Source organism: Filobasidium floriforme (genome assembly GCF_021052385.1).
Source record: "Filobasidium floriforme strain CBS 6241 chromosome Unknown HD553scaffold_9, whole genome shotgun sequence".
NCBI lineage: Eukaryota > Fungi > Basidiomycota > Tremellomycetes > Filobasidiales > Filobasidiaceae > Filobasidium > Filobasidium floriforme.
Genome location: NW_025763630.1, coordinates 160,370 through 183,864, shown reverse-complemented (window position 1 = coordinate 183,864; position 23,495 = coordinate 160,370). Strand labels below are relative to the sequence as shown.

Here is a 23,495-nt window from a genome sequence, read left to right as displayed (position 1 = left end):
GTGGGAAGGTTACGAGGATGAGTATAACGAGTGGGTACATCCGGAGGACTTCCACCATGACGACCAAGCGGTGCTGGATTATCATCGACGATACCCAAACAAGCCGAAACCTGCTTTCGAGGAGTACGGCGATGCCTAGGGCGTTCGGAGTTCGCCCTTAACGGGGGGATCCTGTTATAGCGACGCGCGTGTACGCCGGACTCGAGTCGTACCAACTCCGGCGGAGTTGTTCAAGGAGCATATCGTATTGTATCACTTTGTATCATCATTGTAGTATATAGTCTTTCATCTGTTATTACATCTATATACCCTAGTCCTACGTTCTACATTACTCCCGGATATGTCCTCGCAGGTATACATCGAGCCGGTCTTCCCTGGAGCCTTCTCGACGCCTAACAGGTAGACTCTAAATGGGTCTTCAAGACAAAGCTCAATGAGAGAGGAGAGGTCATCAAGTACAAGGCCAGGATAGTGGCCAGAGGCTTCACTCAGGAGTATGGGGTCAACTACTTTGACACATACAGTCCTGTGGCCAGACTCACCTCACTCAGGATACTGCTCACCATTGTGGCAGCTCAGGACTTGGAGCTCTACCAGATGGATGCAGTTACTGCTTTCCTCAATGGCACATTGGAGGAAGACATCTACATGGACTTTCCAGATGGATACCAAAGACAGGACAAGAAGTCAACAGGACTCAAGCTTGTCAGATCCCTCTATGGTCTCAAGCAACCACCCAGGGTATGGTGGCAACTCATCAGCTCTGTTACGGCGGAAGTCGCTAATTGAGATAGGTCCTAAGTCGTAAGGCGTAGGCTGCTTATAGGTAGATCGCAGGTAGTCGGGAGAATGTCGCGAGTCCGCTTAGATGAAGCGGGTTCAGGTGCGGGATACGAATCCAGAGATATATGGATAAGGAAGGTGATCACTCGGTGTGAGGTACCGGATTCGGTCTAAGGTAAAACGATGAAGCGTAGATACTTAGCGACGTCCTTGGGTTATAACCTCTCCGCAACACGTCTTGAAGATGTTGTAACAAGTCAGATAGGCGTGTATTGAATGTGATATCGGAACTTGACCTCTAACTATTACAGAGCGTCCTCTATCGAATTCGGTCAAGTTCCTCTAGCTATTTATACGGAGACGAGTGAGGAGAAGAGAGTGGCAAAAGCTGAAAAGATCCCAGAACCATAGAACGACGAGAGATGGCGAAACTAGAAGAGCGAGATGGCAAACAAGCGAATCCTGTCGAGAGCAACCGGATTCGGTAGAGGAGGCGAGTTTGTGTTTGCATTGTCCCTAGGTACGTCGAGTAAGGTTGTCGAGGTCCTGAGTAAGGTTGTCGTGTACCTCGAGGTCCCTGTACCTGTTTGTGATATGCGTCGGGAAGGTTTGTTGTTTCGGTGAATCGTGAAGGCGAATGGTAGGGACGACCGAATCTGCTCTGAGGGAATGGGGTTCGCCTCGTAGAGCCGGACTTAGGTGTATGCTGATGTCCGTAGATCAAGCCTGTGTGTCGGTAGTCGACTCACGTGATGATCCCGTAACAAGCTCATACCTGGAGGAGTTGGGTTTCACCAGGCTATCAGCAGACTGGGGACTCTACTATCACAAGAAGAAACAGGCATATCTACTGCTCTATGTGGATGATGTCCTGATTGCTGCTCAAGAGATGAGCACCATCAATGGCATCAGGGATGCGATGAAGGACAAGTGGAAATGGTCAGATATAGGAACAGCTACCTATATCCTTGGACTCAAGCTGGAGAGACACAGACCCAGCAGGACCATCTCACTTAGCCAGGAAGGCTATATACAGAGGGTGCTGGACAGGTTTGGCATGCAGGATGCCAAGACAGTCACCACACCACTCTATGATGTCATGATGAAGAGGCAAGAGGACACCATCAAGGAGGACAAGCAGAGGAAGACACTCTACCAACAGATAGTTGGATCCTTGATGTGGAGTGCCATGTCAGCAAGACCAGACATTGTCTTTGCTGTTGGCTATCTCAGCAGATTCAGCAGCAACCCATCTGAACAACACCTCAAAGCAGCCAAAAGGACTTTGGCATACTTGAAGGGTACCATTGACAAGGTCCTTACCCCTGTTCAGTTAAAACAACAACTCAAAGGGCAATCAACATAGCCTTGTTGAATACTGTGATGCAGATGATACAGGAGACACAGAGACAAGGAGAAGCACTACAGGATACTGCTTCAAGCTACTGGGATCAGCAGTCTCATGGACCTCTATCAGGCAAAGCACAGTAGCCACATCTACCTGTGAAGCAGAGTATATGGCTCTGGCAGAGGCTGCCAAGGAAGCCATATGGCTCAACAGGATGCTACAGGAGTTGGGCTTCATCAACAAGGACAACCCAACTCAACTCTACTGTGACAATCAAAGCGAGAGATGGTGGACAATGGGCACATCACCATTCACCATGTTGGAACCCAGGATCAGGCAGCAGACATGCCTATCAAACCACTGAAAAGTATTAAACACAAGCACAACTTGTTGTGAAGTAACAACTAGATCCACTAAGGTTGGTTATTTGATGTACCTCGGCAATAGTAATGGTGTGTTACTAGTGCTGATCTTGTCTTGTTCTGAAGATGAATCAATGTTGCTTGCATAAAAGTAAAGAAGTACATGAGAGGGGAAAGAGAAATCAGACCCCAATGGCCTGCTATATATACTTTTCTGGAGAGGGGCAAACGGTGGCAACCGTCAAACAAGTTTGGTGTTTGGCGAACGATATCGGTGAACAATATTGGCGAACAATATCGGCAAACAATATTGGTTGTTTGTTGGTCGAACAATATCAGTGATTTTTTTCAAATCCAACGCTTCTAGCACTTTCTAGGATGTCCAGTGCCTTTTGCTTCCTTTTTGCTTCCCGCTTCCTGTTGTTTACTTTGTGGTTGAGATTGCTTCCATGTGCTGATGCCCAATCATCACATGCCTATTTCCAACACAACTGCCAGCTCATTCATCTATAGTGATGGAATGAGAGGATTCGATATCAGCACATAATCTTAGGAGGAAAGGATCACCCTCAGCAAGGAATTGCCTGAATAATCGCTCAGGCGAATGTGTAGATAGACAAGTTGCAACCAGCAACCAACTGCAACCAGTTAGTCAGTTAGTCAGTAGCTAGTAGTATCCATCTGCAATACTTCAAGCAGCAAGCTGACGAGTACAAAACCTGATCTCCCCATCACTGCTAAGCTTATCCGTAGGCCACATCATCAAGCTTGCCGGAGGATCAGCCTGTTTGCCATCCTGCCCTTATGAGTTGCAATCTCGCAAAATTGCAGGCCTTCCATGACAAGAAGAGGTCCAAAGTTAAGGACAGCACCACAGATTGGAATTGGCATGCAAGAGCGATAGAGAAGGGTTCGGAACCTGATGGACTGCTGCCCAACAAGCCCGTCACCTCAACCTTTGACACTGTCGAGGAGCACCTCTCTCTGCAATTGCTCAGGAGGGCGGTTTTGCTGCCCCCTCTTGTTGAAGATTGGCATGCTATGACATCATAGGTGATGCTCAAAGGTGCAATCTCAAGCACAAAGGGTCAACATGTGACCAGGATCACATGGTGTGACTGCAGACGCACTTATGTGACTGGAGACATGCTTATGCGTCCAGAGACACACTTATGCAACTGGTGTCCATATTATTGAGCTTTGTCTTGAAGACCCATTTAGAGTCTACCAAGCTAGCTCCCTCTGGAACCTTGACCTCTTGCCAAGTTCCAGTATCCTTGACTGACTTGAGCTCCTTGTTGATGGCTTCTTGCCACAAGTCAGACCTTGAATCTTGCATGGCTGCCCTGTATGACTGAGGGTCTTCTTGTGTCTCCGCAGAGTGAACACTAGCCAGTGCCATCTCCTGCATGAAGTTGAGCCTGGGTGACCTTCTCCTGATAGGTGCCCTTGGCTTGAGTAGCATGGGATCCTCATCATCAGAGTCTTCTTCTTCCTCTGACTCTTCTATCTGTGGTGAAGGATCCCTGTAGTCCAATGGCTGATCTTGTGGGCCATTGACCACTGGTGGTGATGCTTCCTTCTGAGGTTCTTGATTTTGATCCTCCTTTTCCTCAGAAGCATCCTCAGTATTAGGTGACTTTGTACCTCTATACTGTTGACCTTCATGTTCTTGTTGTGCTCCCAGTGGAGTAGTTTTCCCTTCACTAGCTCCCTCTGGCCTCCTGAACACAACATCCCTGCTGGTGAAGGGGACATCTCTTCCTTTTTCTTGTATGACAACAAGGTAGCCCGCTCCAGTGATATTTGGATGCAGCAGTTTCCCCTTGATTGCTTTCTTGGTGGTGAGATCATTCTTGAGTCTGCCCTCCTTGGGTACTCTGTTCCACCACTCTGTTCCAAAGCGGTGAAGCTGGCCATACCGTGGCTTGTGCTTCCACATGATCTCCTCCAGAGATCTCCCTTGGTACTGCTTGCCCATGTTGATAAGGGTGCAAGCATATTGCATGGCATGGAACCACCACTTGTGGTCCACCTTGGCAGCAATTGTTGTGGCTTAACAATTTGTGTGCCCTGTCCAGCCTACCTCCCACTCTCTACAGCTGGCTCATCACTGAGCAGCATTAAAACTTAAGGCAAGATCGTGACATGTGTCTGCAACTGATTGCAACAATGAACAGATCAAGTGAGAGAAGCCCCTGTCACAATGGCTTTATTTTTCTTTGTGAGGACCATAAACCATACTACTGCACCAACTAGGGAAACGCTAGGCATGTCATCCTGAGTTGTTTCACAGTAGTCTACAGCACTTATGGCTAAGTTCCCTTCGATGCTATGTCGATGCTGATGACTCTCAGGCTTGTCTGAACAACCGTCATCAACAAGTGCTCTCAACAAGTTCAATTGATCCTCTTGATCCTCTTCAAGTGTTCATTCCACTTGATCTGTCCATACTTTTGTAGACATCCATTGCTGCTGCCATGCTAGACCCTCACCATGTCGATATCTTTGCGGTCTATCAAATTGTGATACAGAAGGAGAAGGACCACAGGAAGGCCCTGGTTAACAAAGTACAAGAATCGAGGTCGAGAATAGTAAGCATCCCCACCCATCCCCCTTTTATGCGAGGTTGGGAGGTCGACGCAAACAATTCTTCCGCTCGTCCGATCGACCTTGTTGTCAGCGATCAACTACAATCATCTTGACAGCAATCGACAATGAAGAGTGGTCAATCGTTGTCGAACCAATAATGTACTCTGGCACATGTCACATACTCTTGTCCATTGTTACTACCGCCGTCATGTTACTAGAAACACACGTTGAAGCACTTCAAGCCTATCAAGCCGTCATAAACAAGGATCACAGAAAGACCCTAGACATTCTCCGGGAGGTCAACAGGGAGAGAGCCAGAATGAGCCATCTTCTTCATGAGCTATACACCTGGGCTCTTAAATACAAACACATCATCATAAGCTATCTGAAGAAGATCAGATATCCTCTGTAGAAGCAGCTGAACAAGAACCAGGGAGGAATGAAACCAGACAGAGTTTGCAGGAAGGGAGGATGGCGGGGAGACAGGAAGGGAGGATGGCGGGGAGACAGGGCCAAAACTGGCATGTAGCTTTGAGAAAGTCCCCACCATATCCTTGCAAAGCTAGAAGAGTTTGTCAAGGAGTCAGTGAACTGTTCTCTTGAGGTATGTCTATTGGCTGCATCATGGATAAACACAATAATACTGACACATGCATCCACAGGATCTGATTCATTGCAAGGATACATTGCATGCTGGTCTCTCTGCAACTAAAGTAAAGGCTCCCAAGAGAAAGAACCTGGAAAGACCTACTCTGTCAGAACTGAACCAGATTCTGGGTGAAATCACAAGCGAGCGCAAGCCCGAAAGCTTGCTGCAACCGACGAGGGAAGCGACGAGGGAAAGGACAGGAGGGGCGGACAAGCAGACGGCATACGACAAACGGACGGCAAAGGAGAAAAGTCCCCTACGGCCGACAAGGCAAGAAGGCGAGCGTTTGCCAACAGCAAATGACGGGGGCAAGCGTGCGAACGACAACGTCGGGGACTCGCTGCTGCGATCTAAGAAGGAAGAGGTGGAACCTCCGGAATCAAGGCGGGAGCCCTTGAACGACAAGCACTCAATGTGGTCAAGGAAACGCAAGCCGACTGCAACTCGAGTCAGCAAGCGACTCTTGAACCGAAGCAAGGACGCCAAGGCGACCAAGGCGACGGCAACGGCAAGCACGGGAGATGACGAGGTATGTCCATATTGCAGTCATAACATGACACCACACTGATATCTCTGTTGTAGTGTGTCAGAGCATCAAGATCGGAGACCAAGCATTGTACAAGGAGGATGGCACCAAATATACGGTTCAAAAATCCTATATCCATATTGAATTGCTATACACCCTTGCTCAGATCAATGAGCACGTCAAGACGCCAGGTCCAAGAGATCCAGAGGTTCAACCTGATCACTCGGGACTTGAGCAAATTTGAGGTGGTCTGCTCATCACTACCTCTGATGACAAGATCCTTGTTGACAAGAGGTCTGGGCACGTCAGCAACATTTGCGACATTTTGGAATCACTTGAAAACCTCAAAGAAACTTGGGTACACAAACAGGTCATTGTAAGTACAGATCTCTGCACGTTCTTTCGTCAAAACCTGACCTGACTTCGTTGTCCAAACAGAGGCAAGGTGACAACTCAACCTCTACCAGAACCAGCCCCAGATGGCTCTTGCCACCACAAATACTTTGAGATGACAAGCTACAAGGGGGGTTGGATTGACATGAAGTCTTTCATTTGTGCTATTATATTCCTCAAGTACGACAACATAAGCCTTTTCTGTCTGCCATGAAGGCAGATCTTGTATTGACAACCACTTTTCGCACACAGAACAGTGTCTCTTGGAACATGTTTGTTCAGTATGCTCTGGTCATCCAGCAATTAGTCATTCCGTTGAATCCCGTTGGGGCTTTCAGCAATCAGCCACCGATTTTCTTCTCTTTGTGAGTGAATTTTACTTCTCTCAAGTTCTGCAAGTCTTGGCTTATCAAGACTGCAGGTCGGTGTCAAGTAACTGGTCAAAACCCCAAGCTATCATTCAGAAAGTACAAGAATGGTAGGCAGGCTTACATATCTTTGGTGAGACAAGTTACCTTGGAATGGCTGTCTTGCACGGCTTGCAGGTCAGGGTCCATGTAAAGGCTGGAGACAAGCCGCTGGGCTTTGTTGTCATGACAAAATTGGGACGGTTCAAAGGTGAATCTTGTGTTTCCTTTATTGGACAGTATTAAAAACTGGTTTGCAAATGTTGTTGTGAGAGGCTTGCTTTCAGGTGGTGACCTAGTTCTACACATTGTGAACAAAACCTACTGTATTGAGTATCAACAGGGAGACATGGTAACCTTTAGATCAGCCATTGTCATGCATGAGATCATGCCTTCTACTGGTTAGTGCTCTGCCATTGTGCTTCTTAACGAATAGAACACTGCCAAAAACATTCAAAGCAAGGCGCGACCAAGCAGACCTTTTGGCAAACAAGCTGAAGAATTGGATACTGACGTTGAGGCAGAAAATTCCAAGACAATAAGGCCATTGCAATAGAGGAGAGTTGGGATCCAGATGCTCAACACATCAGCAAATTCAGCCTTGGGACATAATATGAAATAGACGACCTTGACCACTGAGTATCGACATATATGTTGGAAATAGGCATGTGATGATTGGACATCAGCACATGGAAGCAATCTCAACCACAAAGTAGACAGCAGGAAGCAAAAGGGCAATTTGCAATTGACAACTTGCAAACCGCAAACCGCAAATCGCAAACTGCAGCCTTTTGCCACCATTTGTCCCTTCCCAGAAAAGTATATATAGCAGGCCATTTGGGTCTGATTTCTCTTTCCCCTCTCATGTACTACTTTACCTTTATGCAAGCAACATTGATTCATCTTCAGAACAAGACAAGATCAGCACTAGTAACACACCATTACTATTGCCTAGGGACATCAAATAACCAACCTTAGTGGATCTAGTTGTTACTTCACAACAATATACAGGGTCCTTTACAGGGTCCCTCAAGTCATCCACTTGTTCAATACATTTCTCTTAGGGGCTTGTATTTGAAGTCGAACAGGTTGACGCCAAGATTACGGCACAGGACATAACCAATTACAGCACAGGTTCCAACCCGTTACGGCACCGGTCAAGACTTGCTATGCCACCAGGGCACGACCTGCCGGCACAGGTTGCGACCTGGTACGGCACCAGGGCAAGACTTGCCGGCATTGGGTTGCGATCCATTGAGGCATCAGGTTGAGACCTGCTGTGACAAGTCGAGAGTTGGGAGACCTCTTGCTTCTGATTTCCAGGCGAACTGTCGATCAGATGCATGACTTGGTCTTCTCTTCCTGCTTCATCGACCTTGCTTGTCTCCTGTCAACCCAACTCGACCTGCCATCCTAAGTATCACTAGAATTACAACCATGATCACGATACCGGGCCAATCGCCATGTCCTGCGCAGCAGGAAGAAGCCGTCGATCCGCCAGACTCAACAATGCTGCGGAGGCTTGCCGTTTACACGCAGCCAAGGAGGCTGATACGTAATGAGAAGAAGAGGCAGATAGGAGGCAAGCAGTAAAGGCAGATGGGAGGCGGCAAGCAGAAGAGAGACGGGAAGCCGACAGGTGTCGAACGGGAGGTGGAGGAGCATCAATGGTTGCTGGTGCTGGATTAGGGAGCGGGTTTGACAGAACTATGGAGACCCATCTATTGCTTGCGGAGATGCGGGCCCGCCATGGTCACGAGGTCTCTGGTCACAAACATTGTGGGCTGTTCACAGGAGAACCCAGGGCTCTTGGAAGACACCATATTGAGTACGGGAATCTGAGTAATCAGCTTGTTAGGTGAGTCACAAACGTTTCCGAGTATGGCCACATCTCGCACCCTTGACCTCGTACCCTCGCCGACGACCTCATACCCTCGCCTACGACCTCGTACCCTCGCCTACGACCTCGCACCCTCGACGTCGACCTCGCATCCTCAACGTCGACCTCGCCGATGATCTCGCACACTCGCCGTTGACCTCGCTGATGATCTCGTACAACCGCCGTCGACCTCGCCAATGATCTCGTACAACCGCCTTTTCGACATCTCGTCTCCATGCTGATTGCTCTCACTGTGCATCACAGACATTGCATTGTACATCAAGTTCCGGTTAGCATTGTATTAGGCTTGCAGGCAAGCCTGGAATAGTATCACACGGGACTAGAAGGTAAGGGTAAGGTAATGAATGTAATAATGGATGTAGTACAACTGGTACTACATTGCAGTAAACACATAGGGGGTGTTCTAGATATACTCCGTACAACGACCCCGACGGGGTTCTCTGAAAAACCCTCCGAACGGTTGTTCCGTTTACGCGTACCGTGGATACTATAACACATTGCCAAATTGAAAGCAATCATTTGTCCCCAATGTGACCTGGCCTATGTGAAACGGATGACCGCAGAGTGTCACAAGCTCGAGAGGAAGTGGGGTTCTGGTCAACGGATCAAGAGCGTCAAGGGAGAGGAATTGCATGACATCAACACCTTGTTGATTGATATCCTCATTGGAAACATGAAACAACGCAAAGTTATGGCTTGTCCCAAGGATATTTATCTAAAGATTTCAGAAGGTTGGAACTGCTGTTGTGTCTGTATACAAGAATGGACGGCCCGGGTCATTGTTGTTCTCAGGATCAGATTCCTGGGCTCAAAGCAGCGGCGGACCTACTCAAGCCGGAATACCGTGGAAGGGTGGCCTATCACTGCTTCTACTACAGCTGGGACCCCATGTGTCTGGGTGGGGTCCAACCAGATAGTGAAGAATTTGACCATGGTAGTATCAAAGCATGCAACATGCCACAGTGCCTAACTGCCTGAGGAGGAGTAAAAGGAATGCGGCCCGGCTTGAGTATACGATGATCAAATCTTATTTGTTGACCACATCTAAATGTGTTTCCTTTGCTTTTCATAAATCAGAAAGGTAAGGCATCTACAGGAATGGACCTCGCTTAGAGTCATCATGCAAGAACCTGGATCAAGGCGCCGGCCCATCTCTAGCAACTGACCACCAACGGCATATATGTCCGCCTTAGAAGGAGTGAGATGCCGGTGCTACGTTCCGACGGCAAAACCAGCTAGTCATTGGCCACTTGCGTTCACTCTGAACCCTGTTTTCATTGTGTGAGTAGAGAGATCGTCAACCCCTTCCTGTCCCTCAAAGATGTTGCCAAGGTGGATTACAAGACAATCTACAAACAAATGCATTGAGCCAAGAAGGTGTGGCAAAAGGCCAAGGCAGAGATTTTGCAAAGGGAGATGGATGCAAAGTCTTCATGGAGATGTGTTGAAGATTGGCATGCTTTGACATTATGGTGATGCTGATTGTGATATCAGCTTGAGCTGATGGTGTAGCTGTTCCTTTGATAATATTGACTGTTGCTATCTCTTGTGTGAATGACTATGCATCTGATTGCTTGCATAAAAGTGAAGTAGTACATGAGAGGGGAAAGAGAATGCAGACCCAAATGGTCTGTCATATGTATTATTCTGAAGAGCATGTTTCTCCAGTGAACTTATGTCTCCTGTCATGTATTTGTATCTCCAGACACACATTCATAACTCCAGTCACAAATGAAAACACCAATATACAACATCAGTCGCATAAGTGTGTGTCTGGTCACATAAGTGTGTCTGTAGTCACAAATATGCAATTCTGATCATATGTTGATGTCGCAGTTGTCTCAACAATACCACATTTGGTAAATCTTGATGTCCTTTGATTGTTGTGCAACAAGGGTAGCTAGTCTTTGTTGATGTTGAAGAGGTGAAGGTGGAACAGGATGAAATGAAAGGGATGAAGTGACAGGTAAAGCTAATGAGAATGGATCTAGTGATAAGAGGTCTGAGTCCTTCCAGAAGAGCGAAAGGATTTCCCATTCCTCTTTCTGGGGAATCTTAAATATATATATATATGTATGGTCTGAGGAAATAGTATGTACAAGAACATGTGTCTGTAGACAGAATTATGTGTCTGTAGACGCAATGATGTGTCTGAGGTTGCACAGTGTGTCTGCAGATGCAGATGCGTGACTGTAGTTGCAAACTTGTGATTCTGGCCATAAGTTGTGATAATTGTTGCACAATCTCACAATGCATTCAGAGCGGCAATTGTGCAACTACTCTAGCTGCAAGTCCACTAGGGGCACATTGTTAGAGATCGACTGCCTCATCGAAGGCTATCAGGGAGAACGGACCGGGCATGTTCTACGGACACGATCGACGGACGTGATCGACGGACGTGATCGACAGGGCTGACCGCCGGGATGGCTGGTCGCGTCGCTCCGACAATAACATACCGGAGTATATAGACGGCGAACTTCGATGGAGACCTATCCATACCACTGTATTAGATAGTTCTCCATCCGTTATACAATCCGTAGGCTTAGAACCTAGTACAAGTCCCGCGTAGAGGAGCGACCAAGGGCATAGCAGGGCTCACCCTTAACACACATGCTCAGCAGAATAGCATATATACAAGGCCATTTGGATCTATCTCTCTTTCCCCTCTCATGTACTACTTTACTTTTATGCAAGCAACATTGATTCATCTTCACAACAAGACAAGATTAACACTATTTACATTTTGTCACTACTGCCTGGGTAAGTCTAGTAACCAATTTTGATTGATTTAGTTGCTATTAACGACAATTTAGCAGCATTTGTTTCCGCTTTACACCAACAACCTGCTTCCTCATGTCCCTCATGTCAATGTAAGTCCCAACAGGTGACACCCGTAACCATTAGAGCAATGCAAGATATGCAGTTTTTTGCAGAATGCAATGTCCAATCCCTCAGTTGTTACAGTCCACAATCTATTCATCAATCCAACTGAGTTCATTGCATCGTGAGAGTCCTGATATGGTAAAACAGGTGACTCTGCTGTTCAAGGTGGACGTCAAGCATCGTCATTCCTTCTGCACTCGATTTTGCCTGCATCCTGCCCGTCGCGAATCGTCCGATCTCACGAATGACCACATGCTACTGAGCTGCTACGCTCGTACGTCTACCGCACCAGTGCGCCTTGTGCGCATGATCCTGGATATTCAATATTCAGAAGTCGACCCATCTCACAGTCACCGAAGTGTCTCGGGGCTCATCCACCATCTCGCGTGGATGTCGCTTGCCGTCCGGTTCACGTGCCTGACTGATCGTCGATCCCCCTCTCGCTTCCGCCGACCCAAAAATGACTCCACCGATTGCCTCCGAATGCGCAATCGCCGTCGCCTTCTCCTTTCTTTCTTTTGCCCTCATACCGTCCTTCGCGCCCTGTAGCTGGCCCATTGAACTATCGCTATCGACCAACCTCGATGAACCTCTTCACCTCTCCATGTGTACTTTTCGTGTTTCAGCGACCGGATCCCTTCATAGCAACAACAGATTAAGTGTTACAATCTTTGACAGATCGACTTCAGCTTCAATCGATCATACACGCTTCCTCCAGTGACAGCCTCCGTTTATCAGCATGTACTCGATTCGCACCAACTCTACGCTTCAACTACCTCTCTCTCCCGTAGATTCTTCACCAGAACAAGTCGAGAAGCCAAACCCAGTACCACTTGGCTCTCGTAGGACCAATCAGAAGGAAGAAAGACCTGCAGTGAACTCTATCAGGCGAAAGCCCAGTCCTCTATGGTCCCAGCAAGAGTGGTCACCCGAAGAGCCTGTCGACGTCGTCCTGGGCCGTCCGATACACGATGCCGGCCTGTCGTCTGCTTCAGCTACCGATAGCGACTCGAGCATGATTCTCACCACCCCCAGGACACCCGCCGACACATCCCAATTCTCCCCGGCTTCGTCGCCTAAAGTCCCGGATCAACATTATTTTCTGCCTGTAGACCAACCTCTCTTTTTCGAAGGAAAAAATACTATGGCGGTCACTAGCGGGGCACGCTCTCGTCCAGCGATCAGCGCGAGGACTTCCTCTGTGCAGACGGAAAGTCAACGCACAGAGCTCCGCGACTCTGCTCTCGCTGGCAGCAAGGTTCAACAGAAGAACCATTATGTTCGTTCTGCTCGACCGAGCCCTACATTATCCACCCCTGGAATATCCGAGTCACTCGTGCAGGAAATGAGGATCAGCCAGCCTGTGGCTTCGAGCAGCACTATACCCTTTCCTACAGGACTCGGAATACAAGGCGCTTTTCAGCAGGGACAAGTTACCCAAAGACTAGAGCGTGCGGAATCCAAGACACTGCCTCCTATACCCCTATCCCGCTCCACAACCGGTGTTCCCGGTGGACCTGCTCCTTTGCCAACCTCGAGGAGTACCGATGCTGCCTGGAAGACTTACAAGCCAAAAAAGGTGAAGCAAGACTTTTCGGTCGACGGACTGGTCGACCCAATCAAGCTATGGGAGGCGAGCCATTGCTATGTTACCGATGAGCTCGGTCGGAAGAGACGCTTTGGCGAATTCTTCGACTCTTCGCCAGAGGCGCAGGCACCTCTAGGCAGAGTCCCACCAAGCCGATCGTCATCACGCAGCGGCCTTTCTCGCTACAGCTCGATTGCCGAATCCCTCGGTTCACAATCGCGGAAACAGTGTGGTGGCGAAGAATGGAACGATCCTGGCAGGAAGACCGTAGTCTTTTATATCAGACATTTCTGGTGTGGTCAATGTGAGCGCTGTCGCTTCCGTTCGTTCGGCCTGGTACTTTGCTCACTGATCGATTTTGCAGGTCAAGACTTTACCTTTGCGTCTTTATCGCAACTCGATCCCGAAGCCATCAATGCTGCTGGCATTAATGTCATAGTGTGGGTTCCAGTCTAAATATCGCCCTACCTTGGCAGCATTCCTGATCGCTAGACGATTGCAGGATATCCAATGGAACATGGAGAATCATCAAGAGATATAGAGAATTATTCCAGCTCAAATATCCGGTATATGTGGACGAACAGCGAGTCTTGTATGAGAAAATGGGAATGGTAGGTCGATTCGACATGTCAAGCTATATATGTTGGATTTGACCTTATTTCTGTACATGTCCAGGTACTGCTGAACAATGACTTCGGGCCCAGCAAGGATCGAGCCGCATACAACCAGAGAAGCGCCCCTTTACAGCTCGTTCACGGACTGAAGGTCAGTTTAGGTGGGATGATCACAGTAGAATCCGTATATTGACAGACCTGTTTATCGCTATAGAAAGCTTTCGTTGATATGCCTCTGGGGAATCCAGGCAAGCTGACGCAGCTGGGAGGCGAGTTTGTCGTCGGGCCGGGACTTCAATGTCATTTCGCCCATCGAATGACGAATACTAGCAGTCAGTCAATCCAGATCTCGTGATGCACAATGTACACTGTCTGACGGCGATATCAATCTCGATAGACCATATGGAGGCTTTCGACGTGCTGAAAATTGCTGGTTGCGACAAGCCAACCAAGAACGAACAAGCAATCAAACGCTTTGCAGAGGAAGAGCTAGCAGAGATCGCGCAGCTACAGCGGGAAGAAGAAGAATGGAGGGAAGGACGAGTCGAGGAGATTGAGCGCATTCGACAAAGCAGAGCTGCGAGGCGTCAACATTTGACGCCGATACAGCAAGAGCAGCTAAGGCGACTCAGTGTGCCTACAGAATCACAGGAGGAATAGATGATAGATCATGTACCGGTACCCGACATAGATGGATCGCCAAATGGCGATTTCAGGTGTAAGCAGCTGAGATACAGGACCCCAGCAGAGAAGTGAGGTCAATTATAATGCGCGATAATACAACTTCTATCATGACAAGTGTAAACATCCAACCCGGCCTAATCACGGTCTGAAGGAAATCCATACGACTGGCGGGCTTCTATTGGGGGTCTACGCCGGATTGCCTTTTCGCGTTGATCGGGTGGACCCGATACACCGTCCGGACTGATACTCGAGGAACGCGTTTCGTCTGCCTGAGTGTAGATCGCGGAGGAATCTTCTGCTTCGGTGTTGTGGCCTAGACGAAACATTCTCCTCCGTCTCGCCTTGACTTTGTTGTTGTCAAAAGTCGAATTGGGCACACTGCTCTGCCCAAGAGCAGCTTGAGTCATGCTCAAGCCGGCAGAACTAGCGGGATGTGTCCCGATAAGGGAGTTGGCCCTTGAGAGGTAAGGGGCACTGCGTACCGCGATGTGTTCATGACTCCTGGCGTACGGACTGAGTGTATGGTTCGAATGGGAGAGGGAGGCCAGCTGGGAGACCGAGTCGTTAAGAGGTAGTACGATATTGTTGTATCGCGCCGCATTCATGGCGCCAATGGAGTTGGCTCCTGGCGGCGAACCCGATAGTGAAGCCTGATGAGGACCGGAAGATCGCCTGTTTTTTGGCGGAGTTACAATCGGATGCGCGGGATAAGCTTGCATTGACATGGGTCGTTGTCGTGATAAAGGGTTCAAGCGATCCATTGGCTGATTACCAAGCGTAGAAGCAGCGCTCGATCTGGATACGACGTTCTGCATCGCCGACTGTCCCCGCGTTGGTCGAGCAAAGCTCATGGGCGCGGGTACGCTCTCCGAGCGACTATGCGAGCGCGCAAGATCAGGCCTTGGCGTTGCCGAATGAGCTGATGGTGAAGCTGACATAGTCCGAAACTGAGGGGGCATCATGCGGTCTGGCCACATCCGTCTCGACGTATTGCCGCCCTGACCATTCAGAATCGATCTTGCCATCCCCAAACCAACTGACGACCCGCCGGCAGAGGAGCGGACGCTTGAAGCGCGGCCCACTTGTCCGTTCGTGATGGCTTTTGTGGTCCCCGAGGGACTGCTTGGTGTTGCGAGAAAAGGTCTTTGGATGCCTGCATCCGAGGGAGCTCTGATCTGGCTTTGTACGTGATATATGCGCGGACGAGTAGCCGGCAGAGCACCCGTTATGGATCGGGGCCAGCCATCTTCATCGCCAGTCATGATGCCGCCTCTTATTGCAGCTATCCCGACAGACGATCCAGTTCCCCTCTGCACAAGCGATCTCCCTCCTGCACGACCTCTGGTTCCCATCGCTGCTCGCAGAGATGGACTTGCGTCTACCGCATTGACGCTGCGAGCTCCGTCGTCGCTATCGACCAGGTCCGATTCATCGTCGTCAAGGTCGATGTCGATGTCATCGGGATCTGCCTCATCGGCCTCCATGAAGGTGATCTCTTCCGCCAGGCTCATCAGGCTATTTAGACCCCTATTCTTGCGGTTATGCGGTGTGTCCCACAGTCGTCCGAAAGCTCCGTATCCTGAATGTGATGGCACTCCCTCCGGTCGGAGTCCGTACGTGGGATCATAATTCTCAATCTCGGGGAATGTCGTGTAGGACGTCGGCGATTCATGTGCCGAGGAGGTTGACGGCACACGCCTTTTGATTTGGGACGTTCGGAGTCTGCGTGAGGGGGAAACGGAGATAGAGTCGTCTGGCGCCAACGATTCGTTGCCCTCCCCGGCTTCAAAGTAGTCATGTCTTTGGTTGGGTTCTCCAGTACGCAGATCTCCTCTCGGTAACGGAGTATGAGGGTCGCTTGGGTCGATTTTAACGGTTTCGTGACGGTATGGCATTTCCACCTTGCCTGACATGCCTGCTCCGCCGAACCATTTCTGACTGAGTCGGTGGATGATACCGGGAAGATCCTCCCGAAAGAGTTCCTTCAATTGACCCTCTATTTCCTGCTGCAGGTACCCTCGAATAACCTCGATCGAATCGAACGTCGAAGATACGTCGACGTTCTGCAGTGGGTCGTTCTTGAAGACCAATGTGATGCCCTTGGATTTGGATACGACCAGTATCAGAATAGCCCGAAGGTTCAAGGATGATAGCCGCAATGTCATTGGTACTAGTAGCGGTTGCGATGCCAGTAACGGCGTAGACATCGGTAATGTGGAACTCGAGTCGAGATGCGGATTATGCGAAAGCGGGTTCGCTTGAACTCTGCATCGCACTTCTATCCAAGCGTCTCCTTGATAGCCGAGTCGAAAGATGCCACGAAACCGGTCCGTAGACAAGTCTCCGATCTCCAACAATGTCAGGGTAGGAGGCTGATGTTCGGACGATCGCACATGAGATTGGATTCTTGCCGCCCGATTACGAGCTCATACTTACGGTCTTGCCCATGCTCAACTCCACCACTTCTATTCGCCCTTGAATCACTGGAGGTTTACTTCCCTATGATGGCAAATAGACCGATGTAATTGTACGTCAGCCTATTTTGTCCGAGCGATCCGTCAGGCGACATGGCTACACACCTTGTTCAGAGCCCCTTCCAGCATCGTTTTGGCATCTTCGTGAAACGCCGGTGAGAACGCGGTCGACCATGACGGGAAACAGAACGACATCGTGTCGAACTTTCACCGTCTTTTCAAGCTCATACGGCGTAGTGCTCGTTCAGTCCTTCCGAGCTATCCTTAATGTTGCGCAAGCTCCTGCCGATTCTAAGCTAGGCTTAATTACGGGCCACAGACATGTATGTCAATTCTGTACGCAGCGATCCTGCGATGTGCTTGTCCTGGAGGAGTTCAGGGGCTTCTGCCTTTATCCTATATGAACGTCACCGGTATGTTCGCAGGTTCTGAGGTCGACGAGGACCAGACGGCGGGTTGCTGCAGCAGATTGAGACCTTCAAGACTGCATTCGACCTTCAGAAACATGTTCGAGGTCTTCCGACACCCGGCCTCGCGCGCCGAGTCCATGATGCGTATTCGCAGCCGGAGAGTCTCGGATCGATAGATTGATAAACGCACAGACGGTCAGGGTAACAGGCATACGCATACTAGGATACTAGAGATCTAGAGGTGGAGAGATTCGAGCCGAGTTACATTATGACACAGTCACTTTCAGAGGAAAAGAGTTATCCCAGACGACTAGCGATGAGAAGAGACATTGAACAACTAACAACAGTAAAACACGAGGAAATAAAAAGCACAACAGAACTCGCAAGACGTCCGTTTACCTTCGAGCACTGTCCGTCGGTCCAGCATTAGAGTAAGCTGAAGCGTCGCTGAGAACACTCTGTCTAGTCGTGTTGTCCTCGGGGGCTTGAAGGTGAGAAGGCGATGCACCGCTCGAACCAGCCGCTTCGGCAGCCTCGGTCGAGGACTTCACACGCGCAGCAGCATAGGCCGCTAGCAGTTGATCAGGGTTCACTGTAACGATGGGATTCGAAGTTTGAGCCGAGGATACAAGACGATGCTTCTTTGTCGAAACTCACTGCCGTTAGGTGCCATGGCCATCCCCATAGGGCTAGTAGCACGGACCGTCGACGTCGGTGCACCGAGTGAGGAACTGGGTACCACGGGATCGCTCTCGACGGCGAGGTCCTCCATCGAATTATCGTCTCCCTCGTGACGGTTGTTATAGTGACGACCATTTGCGTCTTGACCCTGGGTCGAGTATTGCGAATCCATCTGAGATCGACGGACTGTTTGTACGAATAATTGTTATGGACTCAGCAACCACGACCTATATTACGCCCAAAACGCACATTGCACTTACACATCTTGTCCTCCATGTTCCTGACGGCCTCCTCGCTTCGACGAGTGGCGTCATACTGTTCGATATCCCTCCGATTGTCATCCCCGTACGCAGACGTAGCCTTCTTGTCCTTCAAGCCGACCGCACTGCTCAGTGCGCTAAAGATCCCGGCCTTCTTTTCTGGCAACGCAGGCACAGCAGGGATATTCGAAGGTCCAGCGGCCTGGGTAGGCGAGACGGCAAAGTCCCTGTCGTCGTCGAGTTTGCGCGAAATTCGGGCCGAGACCAATCTCGAATTGTCGATCGAATGACGTTCGCCATCGATCTGGGAGATGGCCCGTCGTGGACCCGCGCCGTTGTTGTTGGTGGTGGAACCCGACATGTTCGACTTGGTCGGCCTCAAACCGGCGTCGCTGAACGAGACCCGGGATTTGCGGACGTCGTCGGCAAACGAGATTCGGGATTGTCGGACGTCGCTCTGAGACGCGTTGAAGATGGATTGACGCAGTTGACTCTGACGCATCTCGGAAGAGGGATTCCCGTTGACACCGACCCGGGGGATGCGTTTGCCGCCACCAGCTCCGGCGCCGGCCATGTTGTTCTCGTTGGCGACCGAATAGATGGACCCCCTGGCATCACCGTTGCTAAAGTAGACCGAGGTCGCACGGGTACCATTGCTGATCATGCTCGACCGCACGCCACCCGGTCCACCAGCGGCACTTCCACCAGCTCGACTCCAATCGCCAGAAATGGTCGACATTCGTCGATCGACGTGCTCGGACCACCTCTTTCGCTTCTCCCTCTCCTTCATCCTGGCAAACTTGATGTACAGTCCGACAAAGAACCCGACGACGACGATAGGGACGACGATGGCAGCGGCGATGGCCCCCTTGGAAAGACCGGGAGGCTTTTCGAGTTTGGCCGTCTGATAGAGACCGTCCGAATCCGTGGTCGTAGTGATGGAACCATCGGCGGCGGTCTTGGTCTGGGTCACCGCAGCAGCTTTAGAAGTCGCGGTGGCGAGTTGTTCCGGAGTGGCATGAATGGAAAAGATGGGACCCGGAGTGAGCATGAACTGAGGGGTATCCGCCTCGACGATCCCCAGGTTGAGGTTCGCGTCGGCGGTATTATTCCACCAGGACGGCTCGAGTTTGCCTAGATTGTAGCTCCCTCCGCTATTGGCGGCCTTTTTGAACACTTGCGCGATCCCGCTCGACGTGCTCTGGTCCAGGGACGCGTAGCTGTACAGGTAGATGTCGACAAACTCGGTATCAAAGCACGAGCTGTCCCATTTCGCCGTCACCTCGTCGCTGGCTTGAACGACATCGTTGGCCTTGGGCGATTGGTAGATCTGGGCGGGCGTACAAGCTGACAGACGAGTTCGGGCATTAGTTCAGTTTGCGAGTTCGAGGTGATTGATGGGACGAGGCTCTTACTGGTACGCTTGTTGATCTCGCGTCGAGGAGTGTTCCTCTTGCCGGTGTGATCTGCTGCAGCGTATCCCAACCTGAATTTGTTCAGACCTTCGAGCGTCATGTTCGAGATGAGGGGATGATTCGGTGTTGCTGTTGACAGTAAGATAGATGATGAGGGTCTACTGATAGAGGTATATCGACGTATTTGATGTGTTATGAAAGAAGGTATCGCCGACTGTAGAGATGTTGATCGTGGAGGGTCTGAAGCTAGGTCAAAGAGGTTGGCGGTGCCGAAAATACTAGGGACGAGTTGGACGGGGTCCTGACGACGAAAGAGGAAAGGAAAAGAGCGTGATTGTCGTTGTGGTGGTCGAGGGTCGAGTCGAAGGAACGAAAGGTTGATGATAGTATGATAGTAGGGAGTGACGGGTTGAAAGGATGTCAAAGGCCTGAGGTCGAACAAGGGCTGAGAGTCTGATCTGACGCACGACCAGCTACCAAGGGGGTGGTCAAGGGGCACAAGGGCAGGAGGAGTGAAAGGGAGGAGGAAGAGCACGACGGACACTCCCTCCTTGTTGTTTTGATCGAACAGAGGCAGCGCGCGCCCAGAGAGAGAGAATCCCACGCGACGCCATCACTCGCTCAAGCCAAATGCGGGGGCCCTCGGACCGAATACAGCACAGCACAGCAGAATCGACCATCAGAACGATAATTCCGTAAGGAAAGGGCAAGGATCAACAGATCGATTGACGATCCCGGCGACTCCTCATGGACAACCAACGACCGTTCAGAGGCGCAGAGGCCAGGATTGCTTGACTCTTGTTCGACCTAGAGACCTTGATCAGACGATCCCGCTTTCGAATATTCCTATCGCGGCCGGAAGCAATCACTCGAAGCAAAAGCTTCCAAGCGAGACATCACGAAGGACGGACATTCAAAATGCATGTTAATCCGCTTGCAATATGGGATAAACCCTTGCTCTATTCATTAGGTCGTAATCGGATCGTTACAAAATCGCCAACAGCGGGCACTCAAAAAGGTCTTTTCCCCTTCTACTCGATGCTGGCACGGATTGCAGATGCTTCCCCAAGAGCAATCCGGCTTGCCTCCGGTACAATGTGCAGTATCGATCGTTGTTCCGCACATCGAGATCATCCTGCCATCCATTCCTTTGTCGTCTGCCCAATCTTACGCCGAGACCCCGCCCTGCTGCCTCTCCTCTTGCATCTTCATCTGCAAGATCCCCACGCAACTCTGCAAGTTGTCCTGTTTCCGCTCGATCGTCGCTTGGAGCTTGTCGAGGTTTTCTTGAACGAACTTGACTTTCGAGGTGTAGAGCGAGATGGCTTCTTGTCGAGTCTGTCCGTGAGGGGTCAACATAGCAGCAGGAGGGTTAAGCATGAAAGAAGGGACTAATGAGAATAGTCTATGTGAGGACTTACCTTTTTCACATAGTACCCCGTCCCGATGTCTACCACCACATGTTCCGGATCCGTGATCCTTCCCGGTACGTAAAGTGACGACGTCAGCGGTACGAGCATCGATTTGCCTATCGATGAGAGCAGTTCAAGGATCGATCAGTCATGATGGGCTAAGTTTAAGACGAATAAGACAGCCCCGCCGGTACTCACCTTTGGTACTAGGCTTCATCTCCTGGACATCGTTTGCGCATGATCGGTACTTGGCCTGTGCCGACCGGAGGGATCCGAACGAGGTCGACAAGTGTTCAATCTCCTGTCAAGGGTGGAAGAAGTTACATAGAGAAAAAGATGATGCAGAGCGTGAGTTTTGTTAGAGAAAGGCCACCCGCACTTTAGCATAAAGTGAATTCGTTTCCTCACCTCTTCCAACTGTCGCTTGACCTCTTGCAGCTGTGCAGAGTTGAGGTCTCCGAGAGATATTTGCTTTTCGGCCATGATATACACTACTCCAATGGTCTTGTGGATGCGTAGAGAGGTTACGAATTACGATCTCGGTGGAAGTGGGCAGTGTCACTCGATCTTGCATGATCATGAACATCGCGAACCTCGGTCTTGACATCGGGACGCTCGGGATGACGCGGATGCAAAGCGACAAAGGAGCGATCCGAGCACTGTAACGTTAACTCACCATGTTCAGAACGCCTGACCGCGTCAGAAAATCAGGGTAATCTGGTATATCTGGTGTACAATCGTCAAGGTGATATTGTGTAGTCCGTGGAAGATTCGTATAGGTGGGATCTGATAGACGGTATAGCCGCGAGGGATTCGAGGTCGCGCCTTGCCCCGATCTACACAATCGAGGTACTACATTGCTACCGTTCGATCCCTCATGCCTCGGGAAACCACCCATAACGCTTCAGATCCACCTTTTCCTTTCCTCCACCATGGGCGTTGATGGAAGCTCCTCCACCTGCGACCGTCATCACCTCGACGCCCTCGGCGATCAACGCTTCTCTCTGTCGTTGTACGCTCAGTCCGTCGTCGCCTCGAGGCGAGATGAAACCCGCAGAGCTGATCACTCGCTACGACGATAATAGACAGGTTATATGAATCATAGATGATGCATGGGTTGGTGAGCAGAATTAGGGACGATCAAGTACAAGCTGGATGTCAGCGGATTGATTTCGACGGTGACTGAACAAAACGGGCAGCTCACCTGCCAAGGAACGGTAGAATTGGGAGGAAGGTCTCGCATTGCATTTCCAACGTGTCTAGAGCGGTAATTCACTATCCTCAGCCTGTAATGAAACTCTTCTGTATAGAACCGACCCGAAGAGGCTCACCTCGAATGGTTCGGGAAACCGCTCATGACCGCTATGTGCTTGTACGTAGTGACCTTGCCGTACGGTATCGAGTGCGTTATCTCGTACACCCTCGAAGTGAACACGGCCATGTTGTTTCCACCATGTTCCTCGGCTTCGTTTGTTCTTTGTCCGGACATGGCGGATTGAGGACCTACTCGGAAGGTGGAATCGAGATCATCCCAGGTCGAGTCGAATGACGTCGAAGGTGTTGGTCGCAGCGGCAAATGGGCTGTTAATTATATAATTATGACGCAGAGATCAGAGACTATGTATGACAGACGGTAGCCTTAACCCTAGATCCCGGAGAGCATAGGATGCTGATAGCTAAGAGCGAGACTGGAGTGATGTCAGATGAGCGAGGTTGAATAGGTAGATTATCGATTGACCCGGGACTCGTCGTCTACCCCCGGAAGGTGGTCGCTGCTGCCCTTCGCGTGAGGAGAGTGTGGGCGCCGAGTAAGCTGGGCGGGCACACACACAACGGCCCCGGGCGACCAACTTACGAAGTGCAAGGTTTGACCCCCTCGAGCCCTCGTCCTGGCCTATCTATGCTGCCATCATTATCCTGCAACCCAAGATCGATCCTATCGACATCTCCCATCTCTATACTGCTAGAACGTCGAGCTCGCGTTGGAACAACGGTATCCCTGGTCGCCAACAACTCCCGTCGGCACTCGACAAACCCGATCCGTACGAGTCCTATCTTTGGGTAGCGCCGCTGTGTTCACGCATATCCATCACTTAGCACCACCACCCCTTGAT

The 23,495-nt window shown here is 50.2% G+C and overlaps 6 protein-coding genes across 6 annotated transcripts; 2 read left to right on the top strand and 4 right to left on the bottom strand.

The window, feature by feature from the left end:
- Positions 1-4,699: 4,699 nt before the first annotated feature.
- HD553DRAFT_323558 (uncharacterized protein) lies at positions 4,700-7,558 on the top strand (the record flags this gene model as incomplete). Its single annotated transcript, XM_046181405.1, has 9 exons — positions 4,700-4,717; positions 4,956-5,087; positions 5,177-5,383; positions 5,748-6,263; positions 6,325-6,468; positions 6,538-6,636; positions 6,906-7,018; positions 7,301-7,461; positions 7,497-7,558. The coding sequence occupies 9 exons, from the start codon at positions 4,700-4,702 to the stop codon at positions 7,556-7,558; spliced, it is 1,452 nt and encodes a 483-aa protein (XP_046037050.1).
- Positions 7,559-12,416: 4,858 nt separating this feature from the next.
- Positions 12,417-14,784, top strand: HD553DRAFT_222656 (AhpC/TSA antioxidant enzyme-domain-containing protein). Its single transcript, XM_046177248.1, has 6 exons — positions 12,417-13,735; positions 13,796-13,871; positions 13,934-14,042; positions 14,107-14,196; positions 14,260-14,377; positions 14,443-14,784. Exons 1-6 carry the CDS (start codon positions 12,583-12,585, stop codon positions 14,703-14,705), a joined length of 1,809 nt encoding a protein of 602 aa, XP_046037049.1. The 5' UTR covers positions 12,417-12,582; the 3' UTR covers positions 14,706-14,784.
- Positions 14,785-17,647, bottom strand: HD553DRAFT_222653 (uncharacterized protein). The gene is made up of 3 exons (XM_046177247.1): positions 17,309-17,647; positions 17,166-17,228; positions 14,785-17,101 (listed from the first exon to the last, which is right to left on the bottom strand). Exons 1-3 carry the CDS (start codon positions 17,396-17,398, stop codon positions 14,864-14,866), a joined length of 2,391 nt encoding a protein of 796 aa, XP_046037048.1. The 5' UTR covers positions 17,399-17,647; the 3' UTR covers positions 14,785-14,863.
- A 128-nt stretch (positions 17,648-17,775) lies between these two features.
- On the bottom strand, positions 17,776-20,472 carry HD553DRAFT_310061 (uncharacterized protein). Its single transcript, XM_046179788.1, has 4 exons — positions 19,970-20,472; positions 18,555-19,901; positions 18,271-18,480; positions 17,776-18,205 (listed from the first exon to the last, which is right to left on the bottom strand). Exons 1-4 carry the CDS (start codon positions 20,067-20,069, stop codon positions 18,009-18,011), a joined length of 1,854 nt encoding a protein of 617 aa, XP_046037047.1. The 5' UTR covers positions 20,070-20,472; the 3' UTR covers positions 17,776-18,008.
- A 393-nt stretch (positions 20,473-20,865) lies between these two features.
- On the bottom strand, positions 20,866-22,010 carry HD553DRAFT_310060 (Prefoldin subunit-domain-containing protein). The gene is made up of 4 exons (XM_046179787.1): positions 21,790-22,010; positions 21,580-21,682; positions 21,391-21,497; positions 20,866-21,307 (listed from the first exon to the last, which is right to left on the bottom strand). The coding sequence occupies exons 1-4, from the start codon at positions 21,862-21,864 to the stop codon at positions 21,137-21,139; spliced, it is 456 nt and encodes a 151-aa protein (XP_046037046.1). The 5' UTR covers positions 21,865-22,010; the 3' UTR covers positions 20,866-21,136.
- Positions 22,011-22,032: 22 nt separating this feature from the next.
- HD553DRAFT_310058 (6-O-methylguanine DNA methyltransferase) lies at positions 22,033-23,039 on the bottom strand. Its single transcript, XM_046179786.1, has 3 exons — positions 22,713-23,039; positions 22,586-22,640; positions 22,033-22,451 (listed from the first exon to the last, which is right to left on the bottom strand). The coding sequence occupies exons 1-3, from the start codon at positions 22,868-22,870 to the stop codon at positions 22,257-22,259; spliced, it is 408 nt and encodes a 135-aa protein (XP_046037045.1). The 5' UTR covers positions 22,871-23,039; the 3' UTR covers positions 22,033-22,256.
- Between the last annotated feature and the right edge of the window lie 456 nt (positions 23,040-23,495).